The 20,866-nt window shown below is 32.2% G+C and overlaps 1 protein-coding gene across 1 annotated transcript in view; it reads left to right on the top strand.

Annotated features, from left to right (window-relative positions):
* The window catches only part of LOC111062474 (neuroendocrine convertase 2), a 123,652-nt gene extending 104,232 nt beyond the window's left edge, over positions 1-19,420 (top strand). Inside the window, exons 9-13 of the mRNA XM_039425984.1 lie at positions 2,019-2,119; positions 4,290-4,523; positions 7,178-7,342; positions 11,705-11,822; positions 14,357-19,420. Coding sequence (XP_039281918.1) covers positions 2,019-2,119; positions 4,290-4,523; positions 7,178-7,342; positions 11,705-11,822; positions 14,357-14,518 — 780 coding nt within the window. The 3' untranslated portion in view covers positions 14,519-19,420. The remainder of the gene's footprint in view (positions 1-2,018; positions 2,120-4,289; positions 4,524-7,177; positions 7,343-11,704; positions 11,823-14,356) is intronic.
* Positions 19,421-20,866: the final 1,446 nt, after the last annotated feature.

Raw genomic sequence — 20,866 nt, 5'->3', positions numbered from 1 at the left:
TGCTGCCTGAATACTTCTTGAAACTATTGAAATAGATAGTTTTTGAAGCTGTTTCTATGGAAAATATATTTATTCTTCCTGCTCTCATATTTAGTGAACTTCCTACTCTACAATAAACTATGATTCGTCATCAAGTTTTCAACATAACTTGTTTCAAGAAATTGCATATTCTTCAAGACAATAATTATGACCTGGACTTCTTCCAGAATTGGATAATATAATATTATTATAGAGGAAAGCACAAGCTATCATTCTCTGTGGCATCTATCTCCAACTCATATATTCTCGAAGTTATTCATGAATTATTGTTCTGGAATTATGATGTATTGAATGTATTGGTTAATGAATAATCAATGAGCTTGAGAAACGACACAGGTTTTGAGCCTTATTCCTGAATTTATTATGCTTTCCATTTAACATATTATTGTACTAATCTATTAAACTTTGCAAATTTTTAAAGCATCCCAATCATTCTCCTAACTTGTTTGTCATTCGTAATAGGAATTTACATGAGTCATCAAATGAATGAGTTCTTCTCTATATGATACTATGAATTTGAGAAAAGAAGATTCCATAGACAGTGTGTTGAAATAACATTCTAAGATATTTGAATTCAGAGGTTTCATACACACCTCTTCACCTTTTCTAGCATAGATTTATCGCAGGTTTGATACCTAGTGAGATCGGACTCCCAAGTTGACAGTTGACGCCCTAGAGTTTGACGTCCAAGTTGACGTTTCAAGTTGACGCCCTAGAGAAAAAAGAGATCCAGAGCAACGTAATCATCGATCTCGACATAAACTCCCTCGTGTAAAAAATGAGAAGGATAGGACGTTGGTATTTAGTCAAATACGCTTCATTATAGAAGGTTGTAATTCTCTCTTATTTTCCGTGAATTCAGTAGAGACGAAAAAAGCTCCTTGTCAATTTGTACCGATTCTCCGGAATAATTTTGGGTCCTCGTTAGAAGAAAGGATGTCAATTTATTCACAAAAATCTGACTTGAATTATAATGGCGAATTTTTTCGCCATCTCAATGCAGCACTGTTGATCATTCTGAGACAAGGAACCCAATTGATATGCAAATTTTATTTCAAGCTAGTCATTTATTTCATCACTGGGAATCAGGACAGTCTCCCCTTTTTTGGAGTGTACTTGAAATCTCAAAGAAATCTCAAATCAATAATTCACATTCTCAATCTAATAATTCACAGTAATTATAACAATCTGATCAAACATTAATTAAACAGTCAAATATGCCTTATTCTTAGAGGCAAAAAGAATAAGAATTAATAGTTTCAATAATATTCTATTTATAAAGAGTGCTCTGAAATGAGTCAGGGCATGATTCATCAAATCGAAAGAAGAAAAAAGTTCTCTTTAACATAGGTCCGACCAAGCTTATATACCAAGTTATACAGAGTGAAAGATTTCGTTTGAATTTTAGTCCCCCTGCTGAAACGAAGCCCTTCGGGTATTTGTTGGCTGTTATTGAGATGTACAATTCAGCGTACTTTATGTTAAATGAACTGAAAAATTTAATAAATCCGTCTCCAGACCTCTAGCTACAGTAATTTTTAAGATATGTGACGAAATACGCGAAACTTCGTCCCGAAAAACAAGTCCTTTAAGGTTTGAAGCAGATTTACTATGTACAGTAAACAAAAAAACTTTACCTTTAAGGTTTGAAGCAGATTTACTATGTACAGTAAACAAAAAAAAATTTACTATGTACAGTAAACAAAAAAAACTTTTTCACAGAACTTGTAGAAAATTTAATTTTGAAGAGAAAGATGTAAAATGAGCCTATAATAGACAAACTCAACCTCTAAAAAAATCCTTAACCACATACAAAACACATGAAAAATAGACATAATCTGTTAAGCTCTCTACAAATATGTAATATTGACACCTTTTTTCAGAACATTCTGTATAATTACGAATATCGATTACAATCATTCGGGATTGGGATTATAAATCAATTCTTCAACCTTCAATATAAATTTGTGTTTTTTCAGGCAACCACTGATCTGTATGGAAAATGCACAACTACACATTCTGGAACGTCTGCTGCAGCCCCTGAAGCTGCCGGTGTATTCGCCCTTGCATTGGAAGCTAAGTGAGTAGGCTACTATTCAATTTTTTTTCCTAAGGTTACGTTTTTCATGGGAAAAATCTCTTACGCATTTCTTCTCGTTACTGGTGTTATTCATTTATTCCATAATTTATTCATATACATTTACAGTCATCAATTCATCTATTTAATGTATTTACTAAAATTCTATATGATGCCATCGTATAAAATTTGACTTGATTACATTTTATTCATGTTGAGATCTGTACTCCCGTTGTATTGGTGACCTCTTGAAGAGATGATTCCTCTAAATATCATTCTCAAATAAAAACATCGCTTCCTAGTGGTTCAGAGCCCATCTTAATCTGTGGGATTACTCACCATAAACTGTCTCATTACTCAAGCACAAGTCTAGAGCTGATGTGGGCATCATCATCATCGACGATAATAAACTTTTATATTATAAATTGGATGGTTTTTATTCCAATCTGTTTTCCATAAATAGTAGCCGCTCCCCTATTTTCATCAAAATCAATAACTGACATTTGATAGTCCACGAGTATTGTTCTCAACACAATTCAAATCGTCGCCGGACCAAAATAACAACTCAATTAATAAACCCCCCTCCAGTTGACATATTCGAGAATATCGCCCAATTACTACGTTATTATTATTCATGGCTCAACTCTGTCTCAAATCAGATTTCGAGACGCTAATAAACACAAGTCAAATGCTTTCAGAACTCATTAACAAGTCCATCAGTGGGAATTCAATATAGTTGCCTGCCATAATGCAGCCATCGAGTTTTGAATATTGTTCAAAATTACCTCCATCTCATTCTGCCTCTCCATCACTCTCTCTTTCTCTCTCCCTTCCCCTCGCTATTCCCTCCTCTTTCCCTCTGTATCTCAAACTATTTCTCTGTCTTTCTCGCTGTGTCATGAAAATATAATTAGGCTATTGTGTAACATGAATCAGCCCTTCCCACTCGAAATCTGGTCGGTAATTTGGCTTGTTTGCTAGTCATAACCTGTTATTATCGTCATTGAAAAGTTTGGTGCGATCAATACAGATGCTCTTCAGTTCTGACGTTAATGCTTCTCGACAGTAATGGTCACCAACTGCATGTGATGCATGTGCAAATAAGGGAGATGTAGTAGCAATTATTGAAAGTATGAAACCAACTTTGACATTTATTTATATACTCGAATATAAATATATATTCAAATGTAATGTATATAGAATGTATATTCAATCACTAATTATTGATTCTCCTTCAATATGTTAGTCCTCTGTCAATTCCCTCATTAATTCAATTATATGTGTTCAATCATTTGTCCATATAATTATTCATTCTTCCTCATTGTTTTGCAAACTCCATATATGACAAATAAGTCAAGAAAACTCAGTTAACTAAATCATTCTTCATTCATGGATGGTGTGTTTCAAGATAAGAGCAGTGGATGATTAACATTAATTAAACAGCACCAGCATTGAATTTTAATAATGGACTTAAAAAGATAGCTGCCTTTGAACAAGAATAAAATATAAATATGAACAATAATTTTTCGTTTCACAATATTGAACTAGCAGAAAATTGCCATAATAAACGCTACCGCAGTTGAATTAATTCTTACATATTAATTTTTATTTTCAGAGCTCTCAAGTATAGATGCTGATCGTATTTTTTCAATAACATCTTCAGAACAATTTCAATGCCATGGGTTTGAATAGAATGTAATATTCAATAAATCACTATTTGCTATTGTATCAAAAATTCTAATAGAATTTATGTACTTCATTGTCTTGTAGTCTCATCCTCCAATTCATCAGCTCTATTATGCATCTATAGGAGCTTTTAATTGGATGTGATATGATTGATGCACATTATTTTCATATACTAATTGAAAATTTCAGTTGTAATTTCGTATTTTCAAATCTAGCAGCTTCCTGGCGTTGCTATCATTTATGGCTTTCAAAATACAAATTTTTCGGTGTAGCCTATACAGTTTCTTTGATGAATGAAGTTGTTGAATTAATTATATTATTTACCTATCATTACATATGGACAATGAATTAAAGTTGACAAGAAGAGGTGTTTGGAATTTGTCTGTTTCTTTATGGTATTGTTTTAATTCCACAATATTAAAAAAAATTTCTCTTTGTAATTATTTTGAGAAATAAATTGATTAAATGAATAAATTAATTTTTCCAGCCCGCAACTAACCTGGCGCGACGTGCAACACCTGACGGTGCTGACCTCTAAGCGGAACTCGCTGTTCGACGCGAAGGGTCGTTTCCACTGGACCATGAACGGGGTGGGGCTGGAGTTCAACCACCTGTTTGGCTTTGGGGTGCTGGACGCTGGGGCGATGGTCGCGCTAGCCAAGCAGTGGAAGACGGTGCCAGCCCGCTATCACTGCCAGGGTGGCAGTGTGCAGGACCTTACGTGAGTACAAATATCCAAAATTAATTTGGCCAGTTGAACCATAAAAAGATTATTAAAAATTGTATCAGATAATATTTGGATAACATATTTATAAAATAGAATTATAGTACCCTTTAAAATTAATGGAATAATAGAATGAGAATACAACATTGGATAACATAATATTCGATAACATTTTTAGGTTTAACGACTGTTTATCAAATTTTGGCTTACCACAAGAGAAAATGTTTAAATATTAGAAGAATGCACTCTCAAACTTGTATTTTACAAACCACATCTTTCACTATTTGTAAGCCTCGCCATAGAATTGTTACTTGACTTCCAAATCTTACTGAAGCAGTATAGAAACTTGAAAGAATCAAAAGGATTATTTATGTTTGTATAAAAGTTTCCACCTATGATTTTATGATTTGTGGAAAGTTTGACTAGAACCCTGGTTCTATATTCATCTATTGTTTATCCCCTCTTTTTGATTCTTGAATAAGAGTGTGGTTTATTATCCCCATCATTTTATTATTACAATCATAAGGGTGACATCATTTCATACAATCCATTATAGGGATCATTTTATTGAACTTGAAACACGCCGTGGCAGAGCTCTATTAGACAAATCATTACAGTACATTCCATCAAAGGATAAAACAAGAAAAGATGTCATAAGTTTTCTGTAATCCTACTAAATTTGAAAGTCGTCATGGCATGACTTTCAATAATCATGCTGAGAAATTATTCATTATTGTGTAAAAATGATTAAAACTCGACAATTATTATATCATTTTTCTGTGCATTTATATTTTGTTTATCAAGTACTTGGATTATTAATAAGATTCAATATCCATAGATTATCATACATCTACAGAGTTGTTTCATTCGTACTGCTGTTATTAGATTGGAAATAGTATATTTCGCACCTAGGGCCGAAAATGAGATATTTCCGGCTCGAAATCGGTTTTTAAGTCCGAGGCCGTAGGCCGAGGACTAGAAAAGATTGAGAGCCGGAAATACATTTTTGCCCATGGTGTGAACGCTATTTTTCGCCACACCAAAAAAAACTTCCCAATATATAAGAAATTAAAAAATAAATAAAATTCAAACAGCCTATTTTGATAGTTTGAATCTTGGTTATGACAACTTTCACTGTCAATTAATTTCAATATTACTAATTAATAATTTACAATAGTGACAATATTTTTATACTATTAATATTTCGAATAATTGTTTGAATTTTCATAGCTAGCGCTTTGCACCTGGTGCAATATCTCATGGATAGATGGATGAATAGAATTTTCATTACTATTTTGAAATAATGTGATTAAAAAATTAATATAATTGCATATTTCACAGTTTTGTCTCAAAATATATCTAGAAAATTGATTGAAATTTAAATTACGGTAACTAATATAAAAAATAGCTAATAAAAGTCGAAATTCATCGACAAAAAAAAATTTCACTGACCGAGGGTTCGAACCTAGATCATGTTTGTAATTCACTGAGCCTTGATGTATTACGCCTTTATGCTCTCGGCCATTGGGTAGTGTTGATCATAGAGGCCTGTAAGTCAGGTAACGTATGTAGGCTACTATAATATAGTGTATAGCGGCAAACTAAGCCGGTTTGCCGGCATTTTCACAACAAAATATTGCTCTGAAAATAGTTAAATCATAGAGAAAACATTCGAATATTCAATCTTGAGTGGGCCTAATGTTTTCTCTATATGGTTTGATATTGAAGAAAAATTATCTAAAAGTTTTGATAATGAATTACGGAAAAATTACTAGCAATTTTTCAGTCAAGGCTGAGTTTTACCAGTAGGCTTACCTTAAACTTTAGATCTCTGCTGTATTTTCCTATTATTATTGTTGATTGTATTGCATTAAGAAGTGGAATTCGATAATAAAAAAGAAACAATTATAACTCTACCTCACTTTTAAATATTGATACAATTATTGTACTTTGATTTCAAATTCGATTCTTCACTTTTAAATACTTGCGATACGTACCTTTCTGACAATGGACATTGCAGCCAACATTATATTGTTGAGGCTATGGAGATATCATCGTATTCTATTGTTTGATATCAAAAACACAATAATAAATATTAAATTATGAAACAGTAATTCATAAATATATTATAGACATGATACCGCGATTCACGATACATAATTATATAGATTATTACAGTCGTTATGAGATTATCTCTATGATTTTTGTGAGATCGGACACGATCAGCTGTTATTCAAGGTCATTTTACAGCCCTAGGGCCGTAAAGTTTTACCGGCCTGGTCGGAAAACAATCATTTTCGGCCTCCATATGACGCACGTAAACCAGCTCATTACATCCAAGTGTGGCGAAAAATGTATTTCTTATTTTTAGAACTCGCGGCTTCTTTTTCCAGTCATGCCAAAAACTATTGCATTTTAATGATTTTTTTTATTTGTAAAAATATTTCTTGTATTTGGCAATAAATTCATTAGTTCATTCATTCATTCATTAGTTGAATTGAAACGCCTTGAGATACCTCATATTTATTTGCTTCGCTTTTCTGAAAGCGAAGGGTGAAAAGTGTATTCCATCAGTCTTAGAATGATAATTTTTCTCATAATTCCAATCTGTTAGAGGTTGATTATATGTAATTTCTAATGATTGTTCGCAGTGAGATCCCGAGCAGCCGGTCGGTGCAGCTGAAGATCAAGACGAACGCATGCCAGGGCACGGACACCCAGGTCAACTACCTGGAGCATGTACAGGCTGTCATCACCCTCAACTCCACGCGGCGAGGCGATGTAGAGCTCTTCCTTACGTCGCCTATGGGGACACGGTAAGACTCAAAACTCACTAAAAAGCTCTAACTTGAATTTAGGAGAATAGAACTTCCAATTTACAAAATTTACATAGCAACCTACTCCATTTTTTCTTACACACTCCCTTTCTTCTCCTTGATATTACTCTTCTGTTCCTCTTTGTCTTACTTCAATTTCTTCTCTTACTTTTTCTCCTCACACTTAACCTCTTTCTTTCGCCTATCCTCCTCATCTTTTTCCATTTCTCACCAGCCATCTTATTTTTCTTTCTTCTTATCTGCTCCACCCACAAATTCAGTTCTATTGGATTTGTTTTTCTCAATTAGCCTTTTTTTCTATCGAGGGGTTTTTGATATTTCTGATATTTATATTTTCAAATTTCATATCGTTCCCATCCTATCTTCCTGTTTACTTTTCATTGATGTATACACAACAACACTTGTGAATCCCTTCTTGTCCAAGTGTTTGTTACTTTTCTCTTCATCTTCTCCCTATTTTTTCTGTTATTTCTCATCTCTTTTTCACTCATTCTGTCCTTATACGTAATTTATCATGTCCCTTCAATTTATTCCCCCTGGAACTTATTGTATTCTATACCATTATTCTTCTCACTTTCTCCCTTTTCTTTTCTCCTTATTCCACTGATCTTCCTCCTATTTTTGATTCCTCTCTATTCTCAACCCCCTACTCATCAAAATAAGCAATCTTTTTGATTATTCTAATTTTTTTGTTTGTTCATATTTCTTCCTCTTCTACTAGTCATTTTTGCCTTTCAACTTCCACTTTTCTACCCACTGTTATTCTTCCAACCTCTACTTCCTCTCTCTTCTCCTTTTCTTTTCCTTAGTCTCTCCTTCTCAACCTTTCCTCTTCTTCCTCCTTTCTCTTTCAACTATCATTTCCCCTCTTCTTCATCATCCTCTTTCTCACCACCTCTGTCTCTTTTGTTTCCAAGAAGTTTCACATCTCATTGCTCACAAGGTGAGTAACTTTGAATCAAACCCACACATTCACACATCACTTCCATTTCATTCCATTCCATCTGTAAAGACAAGAGCAGCAGACGAGGCTTCGCGTCGAGTCAAGTCAACAGACACAAATTGCAATTACTCGCATTGCTACTCTGCTCTTGTCAGTCTCATTTTCAACTGTCAGCAGCCCTTATTGAAAACACCAACCCTTCCCATTCAACCAATGCAGACAGCTTGAATTACATATATTCGCCATGCTATTGCTGTGAATTATTTCAAACTGTGTCAGCATTCCTTGTAAATAATATAAACACTTCCCATCCAATCAATGCTGACTGTTGAATGTGAATGAATATCTCAAGATATGCTGCAGCCAGTCACTTGCAACTAATTCACACCATACCTTCTATCATTCGAAACTAGAAAAGTTGTAAATCTATGTAGGTGGGAAGTCATATATTATTCACGAATGTTATATCAACAAAAATAGCTTTATACGAGATATATCACTACGAGATATGCATCTAACGTTGTATGAGAATCTATAACGTTATACGCATAAAGTTATATGAGAAGGTCAACTTTTATAACTTTTAGAAGGAACAGTTTCTAAAAAAATTATTATTTGAAGATATAATATTCGTGTATTTAAAATAACAAAACTATTAGTGGAACGTTTATTTTTAAAACCTGAGTATGATGTGATAAATCTAAACTAGTTGTTTTAATTTGTGTTTTTAATCGGTTATTTTATATTGAAAACTTTTAAAAAAGGGTACTGTGATATTATTTTATAAATAAAAATAAGTAGTTCTGAATATATACATTCTAAGAAGGCTATAATAGAAGGGTTTTATCTATATTTAAGAGTAATATCAAGATGTAAGAGTTGTTGTATTTATGGTGTAATTAGGTTCTATCAATTAAGAGAATTCGTCTCTAAGGAAAGGTTACTCACATTAGGCTATAATCATAGAATAAAACAATCTTTATATTTGTATAAGTTTTTTCTGCATATAATATATGCAGGAAATGTTTGTGTGTCTTCAAAGGAAGATTCTATCCATGTATATTCTCTGGGGAAATTCATATTATATCTGTAATAAATACATTTATTTATTTATTTATTTATTTATTTACAATGCAAATGACACTAATGTAATAACATTGAAAGATGAAATAATAAGATAGTCCTTGTGCTATTTTTCTTCCAAATTTATAGGTGAAAAAGTCCGACATAAGGTTAGAATTTCACGTGTAAAATTTTGATAAAATTTTAGTCCATAACAAAAATGAAAACTATAAATTTTGAATTTAGATGGCTTGAATTAATAAATTTATTAGAAATATTCCACTCAATTACCACTTGTAACGAATAATATTGAATTATTTAAGAAATTTTGGAATCATTCAAGCAACTATATATATATTATACATATTATATAGATATAAGGAGAGGGTACATGTCACCAGTCTGGATGACTTTGCTGTATACAGACGTAGAGCATTCTTCGAAATATTCTCAGGTAGATATAATGCTGGTGAATATTGCTTGAAGCATTCCGCTCAATAAGAGATGAGCTTACGCATGAGGTGAGTCTCTGAGAAAGTCCTCAGTCATTGTATAGAATTTCGCGGAACTTGATTCGAGAATCAGTGCCGAGATCATACAATGGAATGTGATTCCATTTAGTAGAGTACAATACAATATATCTCAGTGAGCTCATTCGTTGTGAAGTAATTAAGATCTCATACAATACTTGGCATTCTTGGTAGGTGATTCTCAAATGAATTCTCATCATTTTCAAAATTGGAGTAGTTAGTTGAGACATTTCTATGTATTCGATGTCATTGCATTCCTACTTCCCTCATGAATATGGGAGTGAATTATCACATCAAAGTAGAAAAGCTTGACCTTTGGAAAATAGAGGGTGAACGGAATCTTGAATTCCATCATGAATCATCAAAATCCTTGCGATGAAACACATTATTATGACTTGATGTGGAGACATACTCCACTAATTTTCAATGAATTATCCGCATCCGAGGAACTCCTTAGGAATTTTTACTTTTTGGATTTCCAATGTTGTCCTCTTCTACATATTCTAATCATCATCGTCATTAATCATAAGCTCCATTTTCTAGTTTTTCTTGTTCTACTTCTTCTATCCAGTTAGGATGACGTTCCCTCTATTTTTAGTTCTTTGTTTTCGTGCTTCGAAATTTGCCCTCTCTTCATACAGTACTCTTCACACATATCTCTTTCATTTCTCCTCGTTGCGATTGAATTGATAAATCTCCTTGAAGTATAGTAGCTTCCAAGAAAAATATTTCAATGTTTATTAATTGATGATTTACCACTTGAATAACTCTTAAATTCTACTCACACTTCATTGCTTGTCTATAGAAGCAATCTCTCTCTGATTTTCTGATTTGAATGGAAATATTCAGCTTCCAAGGAAGGCTTCATGCCATCTGTCAATAAAATTATACATGAATTCAATCTGCAATGTAATTTTCATGAATATTCATCGCTGAAAATATCCAGACTCCACTTGTTATTTATTCTTCCATGATGGAATAGTTGAATTCTCTTAGTTGTACAGTTGTGCATCAATTTAATCAATGTGAAAAAGTATGATGAAAAGATGAAAGATGGAGGGTAACAAATTCAGCTCTTGAATATCTTCATCCAATATTACTAATAGTAATGAGTAACTTACTTTCAGCACAGGATGAGTATGACACAGTGTGTTGAATATGGCTTGGCAATAAACTACTGTCTAATCTATCTATTCATTTATGTCGAATCTACTATGAAGCTCATCTATGGGACTTTCAAAGGCGTTTACAAGCTGCCCAAAAACGTAACATGCATATATGCTGTCTAATATAAAATGATTCAGCTAAATGTCAGCTTCCATGGAAATATACTTCAATATAGACATAGTATCAAAAAATGAGAATAATATATTTTTAGAATTTCCTTGAATAAAATTGGAATTCATTCAGAGGATGATTTTATTTCTGCAACGGTGAACACTTCAACCCCCAAAACAATATTATATTTACTGTCAAATGGAGTGTTTAGTGTAGTGGAGTTTACAAGAGCATATACTCAAGATTTTCAATATTACAAATATGAATAATTATCAATAATTTTAGTGTTTTTTTTTCTACACCAACACTTGTAATATTCACATCACAAATATTATATAATTTTCAAGCATAATATTATAAACAAGGGACGTTATCATTTTGTAAGTCTTTCCCGATTATGACCGAAGTATTGTGTTAATATTATTTTCATAACTGTTCATTTTTCATAAGTATTCTTCCGATTGAGTCTCAAGTAGCATGTTGTATTAATATTTCATATCATTAATATTCTCAAATCGATTTTTTCAGATCGATGATTTTGAGCAGACGTGTGCATGACGATGACCGCCGGGATGGCTTCACCAAGTGGCCATTTATGACGACCCACACGTGGGGCGAGTACCCCCAAGGCACGTGGGCACTCGAGGTGAGAAGCTCACTTGACATTTATTTTATTTCAGCCATGACAAATTTTGGAAGATAATGGAGAGAATCATCCATAATTATCTGCGTCTGGAATGTAAAAAAATATTTCAGGAGTCAGTTTTTTGTAATTAATCTTTCATGCAGTGTCTTGTAATTAGTCTTTCAAGTAGCGTGCCCTATTAAAATTCCTGAATGTCAAATTAGAACAAATTTCATTGATTAACTTTTCAATGGAACACAAGCAAAAATTGAAATCATCAAACAAATCTGATCATGAATATTTATTATCAATTTATAGAGATTCAGGAAATATATATATAATTATTTGTATTCAAAATGCAAGCTGAAATTGAAAAAAATTGAATCTAGTGGAAGGTAGAGTTGAGGAGAAAAAGATGAGGACGTTATTTCTCGGAGTTATATAAAGTCAAAATAAGTGTTGTTCCTTAATGTTTTATAGATCAAGAATGAAAAATTTCGAAAATATATCGAGAAAACTGAGCTGTACAACAAAGAGAGGAAAATGGGAAGAACTAGAACCGATAAAGTAGATTACAGAAAATTTATGTAGAATTCAATAGCTAAACGCGTTCAAGAGAATGATAACTTACAGCTTTGGCACCAAAGCAGCGGTGATAAGAAATTTCCAGCTGAATAAGTTGGCTTCTGCCAACTGAATTTTGAATGAATCTCTCCATCAAGAAGTTATTATTCTTCTCCTACTCTATTATTCTCTCCTCTCCCCAATTTCGATTATTCAGCTATCATCGTCTTTCAGCTTTCTTCCATTATAGTGTTTTCAATTTCCATTTTTTCAGTTTATCATATTTCCAGCTCTACTATGCCCATTTCTATCTCTGTCTAGCTCTATCTATATTGTTGATTTTTTCAATTTCGTCGCAACAATTGCTGTCACTTTAGATTCTGATTCACTTTTCATTGATTTTCAATCAGATGGAATTGTCAATTTCAAGTAGGTGGAAAAAACCCGTTTCCAATATTTTGCATTGAGATTTCACTCCGGTATTGTAAGTCCATCTAGCTCCGGAAATTAAACTTGCATATAAATAGAATTGGAAGGAGACTGTGAATAGCGGAATGGATGATATTTTCAATTGAAAGAAATATGAAAAAACGTTAAGAGAGTTTTTGAGAAATGAATTTCAGTTGAATCTCATTTAATAGTTTCCTATGATAATACTGGTATGCAATTATTCATTTTTTGTACAATTACTCTTAGAATTTATTCGTTTTTGGGTGGAAATGGACTAAATTTCAGTAAAGTTTAATCATAACCCTGTTTTGGACTTTAAAAATGTTATGTAATGTTACGTCATGTAAGGTAAATTTGGGAGAGGAATAGTACAAGGAGTATCGTTAGTTTCCCTCTCTTGGTCACTGTTTTTTTGTAAAAATGATAAATAGAGATGATTACATCATTTATAGACAATTTAATCTGTCAAAATAATATTTAGAAATAAAGTATCATTAAGACTTGTATCTCTATTCAATTACATTAATTATTTTTATAAATCATTTAGATTATATTATAGTCTGCTTATTGTTGATTTACGTTTACGAAGAATGTTGAATTGTATTCACAATTTTTGATGAAATGATTTTATAATTCCGAGGAAATGTGTGATTTCATTATAATTGGAACATTGTTGTTTAAAACGCGATAATGGCTATTCTGCTCCCAAGCGCAATATGCATTCGCAATGCATTGCAATAATGCATTCAAACATCGAATAGCAATCTTCAAATTTATTATCAATCATTCACATTCAAGTAGTTTTGCATTATAGTATTGGATTTTGGAGGAGACGATAAGTCGTCGGTCCCGACTACCTAAAAGTAGTCGTCATCTCTCATCATCATCATCCCTCTCCCTAATTACCCGCACAAGCCTAAGTGCTTAAGTGGGCTTAACACCCTCAGTATTATATTATTATTATATTGTATTAGGAATATTTTTTAAGCTTCACTTGAAAAGTTACCCCATTGCCAATTGAATCAATGACTGATGAGTTTTATCACATTGACAATGATTTCCTCACTCATTAATGAAATTTTATTAATTAAAAAATTTGGTTTTGTGTTTTGTTTCAAGTATGAACCCACTTGAAATTGTATACCTATTTGCAATAGCGGGACTGCCTCAAACTGCAAGTTTCAATTTTGTCTAGTGTATGAACTTAACCTAAAAGGTTCTGTTCTATTCGATTTTAAAGGCCAAAAGAAAGGTTAAGGAGGTCAGGTTTTGCCATTTGAATGACAATATGTTGATATCACCAGAAAAGTGTTGATAATATCATATAATAGACACAAATAACGGAAATTCGAAATAGGTACCGTACTTGCACTTTTGAGATATCGCACAGATAACGAATGACACCCGCAATACCTCATTATTTATTTCATATAGCCTGAGTGATTATTTGTTCAATCTATGTAGAACAAATTAATTCTAGCTAGTTGTATGGCGTATTTTCCTCCGAAATTATAACTTATCTAGCATGACTTCGTTCACAGGTGAGCTTCAACTCACAGATGCAACAGTCGGGATTCATCAAGGAGTGGACGCTGATGCTTCACGGCACCCGAGACCCCCCCTACAGCGATCTGCCGGTGTCTGACCCCCATTCCAAGCTGGCCATCGTCAAGAAAGCGCATGAGGAGAGAAATAAAATGTAATTCACTCAACTACCAACGGAAAACGGCCTTGTAGGCCTTACTTGACTCACCACTGATATAGTCAACAAAAGTTTATGCTATTATATTTTATTCAATCACTATTTATCCTATTTATTGATATCAATTTTCCAATTTTCCAATCTCATGGAAATTTTTTGGAGATTGATGAGGATGTCAGTTCATTCCTTAGTCCTCTTTGAAGATCTATCTCCAATCTTGTCTACACAGGAGTTGTACACTTGTACACCAATTTCGTGTGCATGTGTATAACACAGTGATAATTGAATATCAATTATTATTAACACACGTGTATAACATAGGCATTGAATAATAAAAACAACAGTGTCAAAAAATCTTAATTCTCTATTTCCAGAGAATATTGGAGTACCTAACTTCTTATTTCCATGAAATAAAAAAAGATAATTTTCTAAAGCAACCAAGCTTAAACAAGCTACAAATCTGAAAATTTTTTGTGAGAACCATTCCAATATGATTTTGGAGTTAATGAAACTGTGCAATAGTGTTCAAGTGTTCTTCAGACACATTTGCTTTGCCAATACTGTCAACAGTGTCGGAATATTTCAGTCAAATCATAGAAATTTTGTAGTTGTATTTAAAAAGTATCGTATTGTTGAACTGATTACAAAAAAGTAATGACTTTTTGGTTATCCATAGACTTTCTGTCCAATGAATGTTATATTTTTCCACTTTCAGTTGAACTTTTGAGTCTTTGAATGAATTTGAAGAATTGAGTGTCTTTGACTGAAAAATTGCTTTATTGGAAGAGAATTGCTGGAAATTCTGCAGCGATTCCATAGAAGAGTTGGTAATTGGTAAGATATGCCCTATCACAACATTGTCCGTAGTTTGACATTGCAATAAGGTGCACTAACATCATAGATTGAGATTGAAATAACATGGTAGATTTTAATCTAATATTGTAGTTTGTTTGAAAGTTATATCTCATTCCAGAAATTAATATTGTTAACCAGACATAATGCAAATATGTTTAATAAGTTCATATTATATGAGGGTATGCCCTCCAATCGTGAAAGCCGTGCTTTATAATACAATAATAAGACAGATACCTATAAATAGCAAGCAAATTATGAAATTTTCTAGTAATTGATTCATATCTCGGATGAATTGATTTCTTGAAAAGCCGCCTCAAATAAATGAAGAAATAAACTTATCCTTTGATGTGAAAAATGTTATTAGTGGAAGATATTGAGATTATTTTACTTGAGAAGTATGAAAAATTGATTATTCATTCGAATTTAGACTGAAAAAAAACCAGGAGTGATTAAAAGTGTATTGATCTCGAAATTATTGAATACTTGAACCCTAAAATACAAGTCACTATCTCTAAAATATAGTTAAATGAAACTGTTAAGAAAAGTGATAGCAGTAAATGGGGGATTGCATTGCCAAAAGCAATAAGATTTCATTGACAATATGATTCATTGTTGTGATTGAATCACTTGATGATCACGTCTTAATTTCATGCTGGTGAGCAAAGTAATAAGTTTGATTTTTCAATGTTCTCAATGCTGAAAATACGGGTAAAATATATCAATACATAGGCCCACATTATTACTATTTTTGAAATCCAAATTCATTATTATTATCCAATTTGAAACCTCAATTTGGGGAGAAGATTGAGAACCGTTTATAAAACGTGGCTGGGCCTAATATCACGTTATTATAAACTTGAAATGTCTTAGAGTTGAGGAAGATCCATTCAAAGGCTCAAATATCACATAATAATAAACTTCTTATTCGACCCTCACAATCCCAATATGCTATATAAGTTATGTCAAGTAAGGTAGCAGCCTACACAATGTAAGCTTCTACATGAATTTTGCATTCTTGTATCTGGGGAGTTTACAGTCATGTTATACCAGTATGCTTGTAACATTCATACATATTATATTGTGTGTGATATCGAGAGTGTATGAGAGTAGAAGTTATTAAATTCCACGACCGAGAGACATATTGTAACATTTTGTCATGCTCTTATTGGAAATAGTTTGACTTACGATACGAGAAATACATCTTCCTCTTACTGCTCATATTTTATATTGGTATAAATATTTCATATGAATATGGATATTTCACAAAATATAAAATAATCAGTATATATTGATTTCAGAAAAAGTGGTTTTATCGTTGGACGCAGGTATTGATCGTTTGAGACAAATAAGATGTTGGTATATTGATTAGATACATAAAACATTATGAAACTGAAAGTGGAAAATTGATTTCATTCAAGACTTGAAATTCATAAAATATAATAATAATTGATAATGGATTGAGGTTGATTATGTGTTTATGTCATTGATAAATGTTTAAATAAAACTGAGATTGGAGTCTCATGAAGTCTATGAATAGGCCTATTTCAAACTGAAAATGATATGAAATCAATATAATTCTCCTCAAATAAGAACAAATATTATAAAATCGTTATAAACTGTTAATGAGTTCAATGGAAAGATTTTTATCAGTTAAATTTGCCTTTCAATTTTTATATTATTTAATGAATTGTTGACTTTTGGTGGTGAGATAAAAAATTATGAATAACATGATTTTGAAGGAGTGGAAGAAAACTCCTCAACTATTATTTTGCACGCACAAAATTCAACTGAATTGTATCAAAAATTTACAAAATATTTTTCTTGAACCAAAATTTCCAACTTTCAGCGTGTTTACTATGAGACAGTTTTTTGGACAAGATTATTGTGAATCAATACTTCATGAATACCATGAATTATGTGTTTAATAGCTATGGTTGACCTAAGTGAACAATGTTCCAGAAATGAGCATTGTTTCTTATGAACAACTTTAGAATATAAAAATTCTTATTGAACATGATTCTTATGAAATACTGTTAAGACTTGAAAATGTTCAACTTGAATCATGAACTCCTAGCTAATTTTCGAGTCTTGATGAAGTGAGTCGATGGTTGATGTATTGAGATAGGGTGAATACCTAGAATGTGAAAAAATGTTTCAAGAGGCCAGAGAAATGTTAATAATTGGCCAGTTTGAATGAATAATTGACAAGTTATTCTTATAAAGCTAAAATGAATACTGTGGGTAAAATTTCTGAAATTAATCTGTTCTCAGTCAGTTTGAAAACTGAATGAAACAATATTGATTGGGAATAGAATATTCTGTAGATAAAATCTCCAGAATATTCCAAATTGTAGGTTACGATATTGGATGAAGTCTTTAATGCTTGAACAAAACAAATTACAGAAAATGAAAGGAAGAGAAAACTTTCATAATAAGTTATGTGACTAAAAATGATAGAGGATCAGGATTTCAATCGTTGTCATGATCTTTATTTTTGTATTGGCCTGATATGGATAGTGTGTAAAAAAATGGAAAGAAATAGAGTCATGAAGGAAAAATCTATGGATTTTCAAACTTGTGACCAACAAAATCTAATACTTAAACAAACAATCTAGTCACTAATCTTCCTAGTCAATCTGCATTTTCAAAGCTATAACTGCTAATATCTTCAATTTATTATTTTTATGTCTTTCAATTGTAAATCCTTGTCATTGTTAGAGCTAGTATGACTCCAATTCCTTGGCATTTGTCAACTTAGAAAATTCAACCAATAATTATATTATATTGTTAAAAATTGGAGCTAAGTTATTTTCAACTTATTCGTGTGTAAAATATGTTGAAAATGTAATTTACTTGTTTTTCAAAGTCGAACTAGCTCGAAAAAAATGTTCATTTTTATTCTTCTCATATCTATGTGAATGGTAGCTGTAGAATAAATTATGTTGCTTACAATTCTCATTGATTGAAAGTTATGCCTTCTTTGAAAATCTTTATTACAAATTATTAATCCGTTGATAATGATATACTCTAATATTTTGAAATATTGAACGAAGAACAGCTCTTGTGCTGTACAGGAGTTTATAGGATGGTTTTATACATGATGAGAGATGATACTTCTGTAAATAAATATGCTGATCTAATGACTCCATGTTGTTAAATGTTCACCCTATAGGTACATGATAATATTCTATGCTTCAAAGTGATGAATTTTTATTGAGGCATATAATCAAATAGTATAATAATGCATAGTTCAACTCTTAGATTTTTCCAATATCATTCCCATGATGGCGCAGGCGCTATATCTTGGAACCCTGTAGTGAAAATAAAATTGAAATCACAAAAAAATCAAAATATCTCCTATATATTTATAAATATTAACACACTCCGCCCAGCTATGTCATTAACCTATAGATGATATCCGAAGGAACACATATCTTTTAGCAGGTTCATAATTTCAATTTTTGAATAATTCTTTTCAGTAGTATGGTTGTATATCACCCTAATTATCATCACCTCCAATTATATATATGAAATAAAATGATATTTGTCTATTTCCAGAGAGTAACTAGTCAGTGAATACTCTTAATCTGATTAACCAATATTGTACAACAAGTAGCTTAAAAATATTTCATTAGTGAGGCGGTCAGAGTAACCTGGTGTGTGTAGAAATAATCAATTTTTGAAATTTCTATAAATTAGATTTTGGTTATTGTGAGCTAATTTTTGATGAAACTCATGTTTTGTATATATGGGAAATATATTTTCATGTGTTCTGGGATTGATTGAGTGGACAAACTTTGAAGCCATCTGAGGATCTCCATAGTTGTTTACTTCTTTTGTTCCCGTTCTCTAGCAGATTCGAATGGACCATGATACGGTGACAGTTACCGTACTATATTTGTAATTATTGGAATCAAATTGATAAGGATGAGTAATAACAAGTATTATTATCATCTAATTAGTGATTAAACAATACTTCTGTGTATAAAATAGTTGAAGATTATAAAGTGGATATATGAGAAATAAAGTTATAGATATTCTGATAGTATTCAAGCGGTGGGTCATTGATTTGTGCCCTATCATGGTGTGTGCACACAGAGGGTGGTCAGGTGTTCCGTGTACCATGCTCGTGGAAACTCAATACATGGAAACTGAAGTTGATTATTGAATTAGTACAAGAGAGTAAGCCTATCATATAATATTATTATTGTAATGTATATGTGAATTGATACTGAAGATAACGATACAAGCTCTCTGATAGTATCTAGTTTTTATCCATTCTTTCATCAATTGGGAAATCCAACGCTTGTAAGTTATTTGACCGCCGCCATCTTGTCCATGGAAAGAATGTGAACTGCAGAGCTCGGAACTCCTGGCCGCTCTCTGAGTGCCCACACCCTTAGATCCTTGTATTGCATGATAGTTGGCTCAAGCCGGGGGCTGGTTGCTAATAAAGAGTCTCATTAAGACCAAATAACCGTTCCAAATAGTAAGAGGCTTTAGAAATAGGAGTAGCTGAGACAATGTCACACCAACAGCGACACCAACATTTATATTGGACACGTTCGAAGAAATCTTCGAACCCAAAATATTCTGCCGTCGTATTGTTCCTGTTTTTTCAAGATAATACAATATTATTGGAACTTTCTCCTCCAAATCTTGATTATATTACTCAAGTGACCAAAAGAAGACAAAGTAGTTCTACTTAATGATAGCAAGCGCTACCGGCTAAGCATAACCGATAATATTGTAGACAAAAGTTGGCGTTATCTGCTATGAATAATGAAAATAGAGTGAATAGTAACAAAAAGTAATTTATTTATCAATCAAAATAGAAAGAAAAATATACTCATGCCTTTAGAACACCAGATAGTATTTATTATAGTAAACCAATTGAATCAATATGAATCGTTTCTATTTTTCATAGCTATTTTTAAAATTTCAGTTTCTAATACATTGTAACGGAAGGAGATATCTATAACTTTACTCCACACCTGACATCATTTGTCACGGTGGGAGGTCACGGGGACTTTGTCAGCACCCCATTTTGTAACAAGGAAAAATATAATAATTTATTGCTTTTTAAATCTCTATTTAACTATTAATCTGTTTAAATTATTTGAATCCACGGTAGGGAGCTTTGGATGGATCAGTTCATGCAAATGCCAAGATTTTATCTATTAACAACACCTGATTCAGCAACTAAGTAACTTATCACGAGCCAGGAATATCAAATGAAAGATTTTTTAGAAATGCTACTGACATTAATTTATCAGTTGCATTCAAACATAGAATAAATTATCGGTCATGTTTGAAATTCTGTTACATCGAATCATAATCTCCACTGTAAACAATCCGGTTATTTATTCAATTACTTGTTTCAAAATTACAACATTAAAAAAATCTAATTTCAAAGAATATTTCTCAAATTAAGACTTTATCGCAACAATATTCATAATTGATATTAGGACAAGAATTTGCTAACTCACTCTAC

Source organism: Nilaparvata lugens, chromosome 4 (assembly GCF_014356525.2).
Source record: "Nilaparvata lugens isolate BPH chromosome 4, ASM1435652v1, whole genome shotgun sequence".
NCBI lineage: Eukaryota > Metazoa > Arthropoda > Insecta > Hemiptera > Delphacidae > Nilaparvata > Nilaparvata lugens.
This window is presented reverse-complemented; position numbering and strand designations above follow the sequence as displayed.